Here is a 12172-nt window from a genome sequence, read left to right as displayed (position 1 = left end):
ATTAACTTAAAAGAAACTAGGTAGTAAGCTAACTATTCTTCTTGCTTTGATGTGTAAACTGCAGCAGCTTTAACTTTTGAGATTTCCCTCTGATATAATGGGCATTTGGGGGAGAATGCAGCATGTGAAGTATTGATGTAGGTTCCATATGTGCAGTTGAACAGTTTACAGTTGATACAATCCGGTACGTCTTCTTTGCAATTCCTTATCGAGTGAGGTCCGCCACAGAAAGCGCAATAAGTCCTAAATTTGCATGCACTACCAGAATGTGAGAAATCTTGGCATCTGTAGCATCTCCTCACTCCGTAGAATTCTGCGATTGGGAGAATGCTCCAATTAATTATAATTTTCCTACGTTCAATACATTTTGATAGAGTACGAGGGGAGCATTCGAGAACCCACTTAATGGTGTTGGGGTTTTTGCCTTTTGTGTAAAAGAGAGGTGAAATCTCCTCTTTATCAATCCTTAGTTGGTCAACTAGTTCTTCGAGAACTAATTTTGGTGGTAACGTATTCGGGATATTATTGATTGAGATTTTCGGTTTTTTAACCCTTGGTGTTTTTATTTCTATTAAGTTATTTGCTTCTTCGGAAACGTTTATGGCGTTAGTAATCTTGTTGAGTTCTTCCTTTGAAGTGCTGCTGATCGCGATGCCTCCATTCTTAATATTTTCTATATAATCAATATTGGCATTTATTTCTTTGAGGGGAAGGATCTGATTTAGTTTCTCTGTAATATGGCATTTTAGCTCTTGCTTTGGGTATAGCAAAATAGTTGGGTTATTTTTTCTTGGTACCTTTGCTACAGCATTAGCATATGAAATTTTAGGAACATTATTATCCTCTAATAATGACGGCATTGTTTCTGTATTAATTAAGTCTGTGGTGGAATCATCGCACTGACATGTGACGGCGTGGGAGGGATGCGGAATACCTATCGGAAACGGAACGTCGCTTACGTTACTGATCCCATTACTTGTAGCAATATCTCTGAGCTCATCGAGCATCTTTTTAAGCTTTGTGAACATTCCTGGTGGGATGATGCGTTTTCCGCCTCGTCTAGTACTGGCTAGATCTAGACATGCATGATAAAGATTTACGGCTCTTATATGCGTTTCTTGGCGTACTGTTGCTGCTTTTTCCGGTGGTAAAAGCATACTTTCCGAGTTGACGGACACTGGGCTCGAAGGACGTGTAGTTTGAGCCATGCTGGAAGCTGACTATGAGGGAATTACTATTATAAATTGTGAACAGTTATACTGTGATAAGTTGCACACACTCCTGAGAAATGTCGTAGTACAGAGATAATTGAATGGAAATGCTTTCTATACGTAGAGAGCCAATTTTTTTTTTTTTTTTTAGGATGAATAATACCAGTATTAATTACTAATCAGATTAGATGAGTTAAATATAAAATATATAACAAAAAACAAGTACAAACATAATAATAGAATGTTAAGAACAAATAGATTCTATTCAGTGCAATAAATGAAAAAAGTAACTAATATAAGAATGTAACTTATTAAAAACATTGGTAAAATGAAATGAAAAATGTTAGGCCGAATATATATTAAGTCAACTCTGTTTGTTATTAAACTATGCAATGCCTGTGGTATAATTAATCAATTACAGAAGCAAGGAGAATGAGAAGCGGGGACGAAAGAGTAAAAAGTCCTACCTTGGTAGCAGTACTTCTTCCGTAATTTAGACTACCTCCAAGAGAGAAAATTCTCAATTCTTGTTAAGAAAAGAGTGCGAAAACAATGAAACACTAATCTTATCACACAATATAGAGTCTGTACAAGCTGTTACTAAAATCAAAATTTCACCAAAAGCACTAAAATTGAAGTAGATGACCGATAGAGATGCAAAGTTCACTTTTAAAGTACTCTGGAAGACTTGAGAGGGAATTTCTCTGTCCTGTTTCCGTTTTCTAATTGAAAAAAGAGTGACTGCACAATTGAGGAATATCCACTGTCATAAAAACCGCAAACGTAGTGGGAGAGGCTCTTTGTTCGTAAGAGTCCTGGGGGGAAAAGGGGAACGTTGTAGATTCCTTCCTTGTGGGGATTGCTGCGGTGGGTAGAAAGGAGAAAATAAGCCAAATTTTTTATTTTCTGAACTATTTGACGGAGAATCTTTTAATTTAAAATAATTCGTCATATTAATGCTTTATGTTAATTTGATGCATTTTGGAAATTTCAGCTCATTTCTTAATATTATTTTCTTTTTCTTTTATTGCTGTGAAGCAGAAATAAAGAAAATAAGTTTAAGCTTGTTCTACGGTAAGGACAGGGGGGATACTTAAAAATTATCATATGGAATTGTGTAAATTGGGATTAATTACTAATAAATTGGTTCTAATAGAACTTCTGTTGTATGAGGTATTTTTATTAACAAATTTATTTTAAATATTTTACTTCCACATGTTTTATTGCAATTACATGCACTGAAATACTAGAAAAACTTGTACAGACGGGGCTATGCAAAATTCATAGCAGCAACATCTCTGTACACCTTTGGTCGCATATATAAAGCGACAGATATTTCTTCTAAGCTCCAAGAGCTGTTTAAGAAAGATGCGTTATCACAGTTTAAGCAATTTTCAGCGGAATTCGATAGCTAGAATTCGTAAGATAGATCATAACATTCCGAAGGTAAATGCGGTGTTTGGAATTTTCATGTCTTACCATTGCCAGAAAGCAGCGTAATGACAGGAATTCGGGCAAAACTTTAAACTTATGACAAAAACGACGCAGAAAAAAAGACTCGAAATTCATTTTTAGAATCTCAAAAAACATCGGAGTGAGGACTTTAGAAAGCTCCTTATATGATTTAGGCCCTAGAAGCCGAGCTAGAGTACCTCGATGAATGCATGACAGAGAGCTACACGCTTCACCATAGTTCGAAAACACCACTACCGGACACTTGAATACTAATTTGGTGGTCCGTAGAGTTGCTTTTGTAGCTGTTTCGAGCAAATCAATATTACCAAGAAAACTTATGAAGTTATGTATATCAACAAGGGATTAATTGCATAGGTTAGTGATGGCATAGGATTTGTTTAGCTGACATTCAGTGCGAACCTGCCTATCTCTTCCAAAAGGGAAATCCGCTACCAAAGAGATGTCTACCTCTGCGAACTCGAAATGTGCTAAAGATGGAAAATTATGTTTAGAGAAACACTCATCTTAGTTTTTTAGTTTGTGGCCTTGCAACGGCAGCCGAAATGATCAGATCTCAATAATGTCCAACGCATCAGAGATGCCATGAAATTTGCCACGGAGCACATAAATCCAACATCTTGGAATACAAGAGAATTGTGGATTTCTGTCCACAAAGTAGGTATTCAAGCATGCTTTTATACTTTAATATACGCTCATGGAATTTATACAATGCATACTTGTGCAGTTCTGTACTCCCATGGAGACCTACTAAGTAGTACAGATGTTCCATTTTTTCTAGCACTTCAGTATGAGTATGGTGTAAAATAAGTTGGTAAGACTATCAGGTTCAATGTTCCGTCTTACCTTCTTCGGGAACATGCAAGGACCTGACTCGGAACAGAGAGCTTACTGAAGCTATGTTCAAAACTGTGGGAAGTAGACAGGATACACAAGAAGGGTATACATAACCCTTTATTTTTCTCTATTTACAATAACTTCCGTACTTCGGAATACACAGACCCGCTACTTGGGGTCTAACGTAAAAATATAAAAATAGAACTAAACTCTAATTTAACTTTAAAATAATAAACGTGGAAGATTGGCCTTATATTAACAGGAAGCCGTATGTAGTACAGAGAACTGTGAACACTACAATACGTTTAAAATTTATCAAGAGGATTAAAACCTCTGGCCTGGAAGGCAACAGCAACTGAGTAAAACTTCTAAGGTAAGCAGCCTGCTTCGACTTACTGCTTCCTCTCTTTCGCTTGGCAAAAAGCCACAACTTAAATACTTGGCGTTCGCCAGACAAACTTTGCATAAATACTTTAAAGCTTATAATTCTGGCCGGAAGTAGAAAATAAGAAGTGATAGTAAAGATTTAAAATAAAATAAACGTTAGTAAAACTTAAGATCCTTACATACTTCCCGCCAGAGTTAATTAGTTTGAAACTGAGGTCTAAAACGACCTTGTTGAAAACTTTTAGCTCTAGAATCTAACGCGAGGCCAATCTTTTACAAACATTTTTCGCTAGAAACTAGAAATTTAAAAGAAAGAAATTTGTTTTTACAATAGCAGCTCCCAGGATACACAATTTTTTCATCTGTACTGCATCTAAACAGGAGCTTTTATTCAAATCTGGTTCCTTCCAGAGATCTGGAAGGAAAACTAGTTTAATGAAATGTTACACAATGAAATGGCAAGTAACATGTATAATTATATTTCTCTTAACTGAAATTAATTCATTAATTATATCTTAATTCATGACTATTTTAATTATCTCTCCCCGTGCTCTCTGACATGTGTTGTAAAAGAACACCAAACACGAATGTGTTTATGTCTATGTGTTCAACACTTCCTCCTACAATCAAAACACTAACGTGTTAAAATTCAACATACCAAGACCTCGTAACACACCCTAATTTCAAGTCTAAACCCTGAGGTACTATTCTGAAAGTGGCTAACTCTGAAGTGTAGCGTCAGAGAGCCTAACTACATCATTCAACCTTTAACACATATTCACCACGATTTAGTCTTTTTACAGTCACACGAATAAAAAAAAAAATTTTTAACATTACTTTCACTTTTACCATATCACGGTATTTCTTAACATTTAAAATAACAGTTCACATTGTATATAAGAACATATTAACATGCCGTTAATTTTACACATTTGAAAACATACATTAGTAGTACATTGTTAACTTCTATTCTTTTCAAAGCAAGTGCCAATTCTTTCTACATTGAAATAATACATTTCAAAAAGTCTTTCAGACTAAAACTTCTTTCTTGCCCGAATGTTTTAAATAATATTTATACAATAAATTTTTACAATATTTAAGTCTTTACACAACGCTATTATACATCAACTTTAGTTTTACGCGCGAGTAATTGAAAAACATAATACCAAAATCGGTAACAACTCATTTCTCGCCCTTTTGGCGATAAAGGTAGACCTCGCATGAGGTAAAACTTCTTGAAATCTGCCAATTGCAGTAAGAATGAAAGATTAACTTAAGTTTGCAAAGTAACATAAAATTTTACTTATCTTTGTGATATTCGGCCATTCTTTTCTGGGCCCAGTCCTTAAAGGTAGTGCAGATAGTTGTTTGATTTATCCTCCTTCTTGTACGGGCTCGCCCTTCAGTGCTTTCCTCTAGATGCTTTCTTTTTTCTCCAGTTCGGTCACCCTTGATTACCTTCTTTTTCGCTTCTGCCTGTGGTCTTGGTCGTTTGATGGCAGCTGGTCTTGGCGGAACCGGGAAACTTCTTTCGTGTTCCTGCTTGGACCTCGTTGCTGGCCGTTCAAATTTTCCTTGTAACGTTTCCTCCGTCGCTGGTGGCCCTTCCGCAGTTCGGCGACATTTGCTGCGGAGAGTCCTGTCGGATGAGTAGATCTTCCGTTTTAGAGCCGGGTTATAGTTGCCGTCCTTTCTCCTGGTTCTCTTTGCATACGTCGTCCTTCTCCCTTCTTCATTCTGGGGGTGTTCGTTAGCTCTCTTTTCTGGACGGTGGAACGGCTTCTTTTTCTTACTACCTTCAATTTTTCCGCGGGGAAACTTTCTTTTCACTTGCTCCTGCCTCTTAATGGCTTGCCCTTGTACTTGTCGTTTTTCCACCTCTGGAGCTTGTGCCTGCGGTGTCTGCCGTGCCGGATCCTGCAAAAGATCTTTAAAAATTTTCATTTTATTACGATCATAGTAGGGTTTGATTTGATCAATGTTTGCGGAGCAGGTTTCACCATTTCTAGCTTTTAACACTACTACAGCGTGAGTAATTTTTTCTATAACATATGGTCCTTCAAATCGTGGAAAAAATTTGGCAGTTTTATCTTCTGGTGCTGAAGAAAGTGAATGCTTAATTTTTAACACTTCATCCCCTACTTTATAAGTTACTCTCCGTCGTTTCAAGTCATAATAGAGTTTCTGTTTTCTCTGTGCTACTTCAGTATTCTTCTTTGCTTCCTTAATTAGTTTTTCTATATCACCCATTTTAAATTCTGGGGATCTTTGTTGCACATAAAATAATTTATCTAACGGCGTTATAATCTTTCTGCCTAAAAATAACTCAGCAGGAGTTTTGCCCGTTGTATCATGTTTTGCGGTCCTAAGGGCGAAAGCAAATTCATTAACATAGTTATCCCAGCTTTTATGAAAATTTTTAACATAACTACGGATAATTTTCACTATATTTCTATTGACCCGTTCCGCTATATTTGATTGCGGCCGATACGGGACCATTTTTAAATGACGTATGCCCAGTTTTTGGCACACGTCTTTAAATATATTACTTACAAATTGAGGACCATTATCCGATATAACTTTTAGGGGCGCCCCGTATTTTAAAATATATTTATTTAAAATAGAATCAGTAACTAATTTCGCGGAGGCTCGTTTTAAGGGAACAATTTCGGTCCATTTACTAAAATGATCAAACATAAGAAGGAGATAGCGACTTTTATTTAACTGACTTTTTGGGAAAGGGCCCAATAAATCGATGCCAATTATTTCATTTGGAAATTCGGATTTAATACTATTTAGAAACCCGGCCGGGCGGAAATTAATATAATTAACTGCTTGACATGTTGGGCAGGACTGGACATACGCCCTTGTTAACTTTTGCAGTTCAGGAAAATAGACCGCCTCGCGTACGCTTTGGATAGTTTTTCGAATACCAGCATGAGAAGCTAAAGGGCTGTCATGGAGCTCCTGCAGGATATTTAATCTAAGACTAGCTGGGATAACAGGTCGAAATTCGTTGTTGGAATTCGTAGTTTTTGTATAGAATAATAGACCATCTATTAGTTCGTAATGGGTCGCCCTATTTCTTATCGCCACAATATCTTGGTGGCTAAAATTTTCAGGATCCTTTAAATACTCATAAATGCTTCCAAACTCAGGATCCTTACCCAGTTCGGTTATTACAGTTTCTCGGGAATTTATTGTACATGCTGTGAGCATTGCCACCTTTACAGTATTACCTTGTTCATCTATTTTAATTCTTGATAGGGCATCTGCTACGATATTTTCCTTTCCGGGGGTATGCTTGATTACCAGATTATATTCTTGTAGCTTGAGTGCCCATCTTATTAACCTTGGGGATAAGTTTTTCCCTGAGTACAATCTAGTTACCGCCGCATGATCAGAGTACACTGTTATTGGCGCCTTTCCAAAATAGACTCGGAACTTTTGCACTGCTAACAAAACTGCAAGTGCCTCTCTCTCGGTCGCGGAATAGTTTCTTTGTGTTTGATTTAAAGTTCGGCTAAAAAATGCCACGGGCTATTGATTTTTCGAAAGTACCGCTCCTACCGCATAATCCGAAGCATCCGCTGAAATTTCTAAATTCTCATCCTTTTCAGGAAATTTCAATACAGGGGCTTGCGTTAATGCTTGTTTTAATTTTTCGAAAGCACTATTGGCTTCGGCCGTCCACGAGAATCTTGCCTTTTTCCTTTTTAATTTTAACAATGGCTCAGCGATAGCTGCAAAATCTTTTATAAAGGACCTATAATATGAACAAAGTCCTAGAAAAGAAGAGAGCTTCTTCGCCGTGTTTGGAGTCGGATACTTTTGTACAGCGATTATTTTTGATTCGTCTGTCTCTATTCCTTTCTGAGATATCTTGTAACCTAAATATTTTAATTCAGGGGCTGCAAATTTGCACTTTTCGACATTAACTTTTAGACCAGCCTCATTTAATAAAGAAAACACCTGTCTTAAATCCTGTACATGTTGGTCGAGATTATCACTAGTAATAATGATATCGTCTAAATAGATAAATGTGGACTTTCCAAGAACAGGTCTTAACACAATGTCCATACATCGCTGAAATGTTGCCGGCGCCCCTGAAAGGCCAAACGGCATACGCAAAAATGCATAAGTGCCAGACTTGGATATAAAAGCAGTCTTAGGCACGTCCTCAGGCCTAACCCCTATTTGAAAATAACCAGTCGTTAAGTCTAAAGTCGTCATATATTTGGTGGATGTTATGTTCCTTAGAATTTCTTCAATTATAGGTAACGGATATACCGGATATTTAGTTATGGAGTTTAATTTACGGTAATCAATCGCGAATCTCCATCTTTTTGGATGTTTCAAAGGATAGTCATTATTTTTCTTACATAAAACCACCGGGCTAGCATAACTACTTGAGATGGGCGTTATGATCATTTTACGTAGCATATCGGTGATATGCCATTCTATAATTTTTTCCTTATTCTTATCATACCGGTATGCTTTTTGGCGAACTGGCATTGAATCTCCGGTGTCAATACTATGGTTAGTAACCTGAGTAAATCCTGGAATATCACTAAATAACGAAGCAAATTCACTTACCACTTGTCGGATTCTTCCTTGCTCGTCATTAGGCAGGTGGTCAAGATTTAACATCGGCGGTTCAGCCTTTTCTGCACGAACTGGTTTCATTGTCAGCTTAAGGGACGCTTCATTAAAATCCAGCGTTGCTTGTGCGTCTGAAAGAAAATATATTCCTAAGATTATATGTTCTTGCAGATTCTTTACTATAAAAAACATCACCTTTACTTGTTCGTCCTTGATACGGACATATAGCGGTACTTTACCTATACACTTACATAGTTCTCCTTGCGCCGCTAACACTGTCGTATTATCCGAATTATATATGCGGTATTTCCGAAAATACTTCCTAAAAAAATCTTCTGCCACACAGGAACACTGCGCGCCTGTATCCAGGAGTGCGGTGGCTGGGATATTATTCACCAACACTTCAATCTTCGGAAGAGTCAAATTTTTCACCATTACTGTATTTAACTTGAAGGAAGAGGGGTTTTCGTGGCCTTCGGATTTCCGCACCCTCTCGTCAGCAGAAATCCGTTTTAGTTTAAATTATTTTTCATTTCCGTGCTTTCCTTCTTTTTCCACTGGCCTTGAGACTTTTTTCCTGGATTGCTATTGAACTGTCGACGTTCGCCGGCTGTTTTTGAATGCTCGGGTTTCCTTGCCCACTGATTCGCTTTGCTTCCGTAGCCGTGTGCTTGAGGTTGCTGTAATCTTGGCGCACCAAATTGGTTTCGCTGTTGATATTGGCGTCTTCTTTCAATGTCCGCCGTTCTTCTACTTTCAAACTGGATTACTAGCTCAAATAACTTTTCCAGTGTAGTCGGATTTCTTAATTCAATAAAGTCTTGCACTTGGGGCAGTAACCTCTGCAAAATCACTTGAATTATCTCAGGATCCGGACGGTTTCCATACAAGAGTTTGAAGACGTGAATTTTTCTTACAATAAAGCTTGAGAGGTTTTCGATTCTTTATTGATATATACTAAAAAATTCCGTTTCTAATTTCGCACGATCCCTTACAACAGGGAAGGCTTTTAGTAGGGCAGTCTTGAAATTCTCGTAAGTATAGGTGGGACTTCCTGCTTGACCCAAGAGGCTTCTGCCTATACATTTGAACCAGTTAAGCGCTTGGCCCCTCAAAGCGCTGGTAGCTAAGGTAACTTTTTGAAATTCGTGCACGGGGTAGAGCATGAAGTGGTCATCCAATTTTCCCAAAAAACTGGTTACCGGTGAGTTTCCATTAAATGTTGCTTCTGGTTTCATCGAAGCGCGCATGGTCTGGACGATGTAACCAAATCCTTCCAGGGCGGCAGCTGGCATTTCTGGATTCTGAGCCGTTTCTGCAGGCAGCACAGGTTCTTCTTGAAACTCGGCCATGGTTATTCTTCTTCGTTGGGCGCCACTATCAGGTTCAATGTTCCGTCTTACCTTCTTCGGGAACATGCAAGGACCTGACTCGGAACAGAGAGCTTACTGAAGCTATGTTCAAAACTGTGGGAAGTAGACAGGATACACAAGAAGGGTATACAAAACCCTTTATTTTTCTCTATTTACAATAACTTCCGTACTTCGGAATACACAGACCCGCTACTTGGGGTCTAACGTAAAAATATAAAAATAGAACTAAACTCTAATTTAACTTTAAAATAATAAACGTGGAAGATTGGCCTTATATTAACAGGAAGCCGTATGTAGTACAGAGAACTGTGAACACTACAATACGTTTAAAATTTATCAAGAGGATTAAAACCTCTGGCCTGGAAGGCAACAGCAACTGAGTAAAACTTCTAAGGTAAGCGGCCTGCTTCGACTTACTGCTTCCTCTCTTTCGCTTGGCAAAAAGCCACAACTTAAATACTTGGCGTTCGCCAGACAAACTTTGCATAAATACTTTAAAGCTTATAATTCTGGCCGGAAGTAGAAAATAAGAAGTGATAGTAAAGATTTAAAATAAAATAAACGTTAGTAAAACTTAAGATCCTTACAAGACGTTTGACAGTATTATCATCACCAATTTAACATAAAAACATCTCATATATATATATATATATAAATGCAAATCTAAGCATTTTCTGATCTATGTCAGGACTGTAAGAGCATCCAAATGCAAATTAGAGATTCTTTTATGGATATTATAAGCGCTGAAATCTCATTAGAAGTATGATTGACAATGGTTGCGTAACTTGAAAACTAGATGAATCTTGCTATTCGAATTCAGTTATATCAAGTTTCAAGCACAAGTTATTTTACTAATGAACATAAGTTAATTAACTGTTCGGTAAAAGCTTGGAAAAAGTGCATTGGTATTGAGAATAGCATTTCTTGCAACGTTTAATGATGATACATGCTCTTCAGTAAATAACGTCATCAGTAACAGAAGAAGAGCAATTTTTTAACAAAGGCATTCCTACCTGATTGTACTCCTTACTTTGCTTAGGATGAACTTTCTTATGAAGACAAATATCAGTACAGAGACAAGTCCTGAGAGAACAGGTGATAAAAACCAAGATGAAACTAAAGGAAATTAAATAAAAATAAAAAAGATAACTTAATTCTTATCATGACGCAAAAATAACATTGAATAAAATCCGTACATTACACTTTTTTTAGTAAAAAATATTTCATTTTATCATTTTAAGAAAAAATTATATGCACTGTGAGACGAATAAATGCATAATATTCTGCTTTTGAGGGTTAACTAGCTAAAGTTTAGTAGACTGAAAAAAGCAGAAAGGCTTATAAGATCTAGTCTTCTTGGCTATCATAAAATGTGACTAGATCTACCTAAGTGTTAATGCTTGCGAATTCTAGCACAGGTTTGAAGCTGAATACAACCAGATGAAAGGTGTAAAAGGTCCTTTTACTGAATACAATATAATTTACAGGTAGACGTACGTGCTTATAAACACCGGCCACTTGCGGTTAGAACATAATGGATAATATAAGACTTAATTTAAAGGTAAAGAATAGTACGAGACTGCACAGTTCAATTTAAGCTAACAGGTTAACCCAGAACCTACACCGGCAGAATAGTAATTCGGCGATAAGAATACATAGCCGATATTTAAGGTTAACAACTGTAAGAATTAGCAAAGTGCTCTCAGAACAGCGAAATCACGCTCTGTTAACCACGCTCTGTCTAATAGTTTAAATATTCTCGTTCACCCTAAGTCATTTATCCTGGCGAGGAAATACGAGGAGAATCAAAGAAAACATAAAAGGCTCACAAATTAAAATAATTATTAATAAAATAATTAAATGAAACCCTACAGGCTTGCATAAATATAAAGGGTTTTAGTTATGGAAAGGAATCTTAATTTAGCATTTAATTATGTTTAAATATTAGTTATTTTTTATTATTATTTAATCCATTCACCATTTTAATACTTCCTACACTATTAGAGTGGTAGGCAAATCTTTGTCACCAACATCATGGACCCTGCCTACGTTCGTTTCGCACATTGAACTATTTTCTACTAGATTTTCAGAGCTTTGAATTTTATTTCTGTAGTGTATCAGTAATTTGATTATTTTAATGTATCTATTCCACAAGTAATCGGTCAAAATTATTTACTTTGGTTCTGTACTGTAACTTTTAAACTTGCTTCGATATAGTTACCAAGAAGTTTTCTGTTGGTTAATATTGATGACTGCGAAGATTTTTGTAAAAAAGAGTACAAATAAAAC

General features: G+C 36.7%; 1 protein-coding gene across 3 annotated transcripts in view; it reads right to left on the bottom strand.

Moving 5' to 3' along the window:
• Positions 1-12172, bottom strand: part of LOC118191610 (sodium-dependent phosphate transporter 1-A-like) — a 78107-nt gene that overhangs the window by 21489 nt on the left and 44446 nt on the right. For all 3 annotated transcript variants that reach the window (XM_085809957.1, XM_035362438.2, XM_035362434.2), the window contains exon 4: positions 10914-10999. In XM_085809957.1, coding sequence (XP_085666083.1) covers positions 10914-10999 — 86 coding nt within the window. The remainder of the gene's footprint in view (positions 1-10913; positions 11000-12172) is intronic.

The sequence above is a fragment of the Stegodyphus dumicola genome, chromosome X2 (genome assembly GCF_044657685.1).
Source record: "Stegodyphus dumicola isolate Sdum_Otavi_A_Nest chromosome X2, ASM4465768v1".
NCBI classification, from domain to species: Eukaryota; Metazoa; Arthropoda; class Arachnida; order Araneae; family Eresidae; genus Stegodyphus; species Stegodyphus dumicola.
Note: the sequence above shows the minus strand (reverse complement) of the source record. Positions and strands in the feature narration are given on the sequence as shown.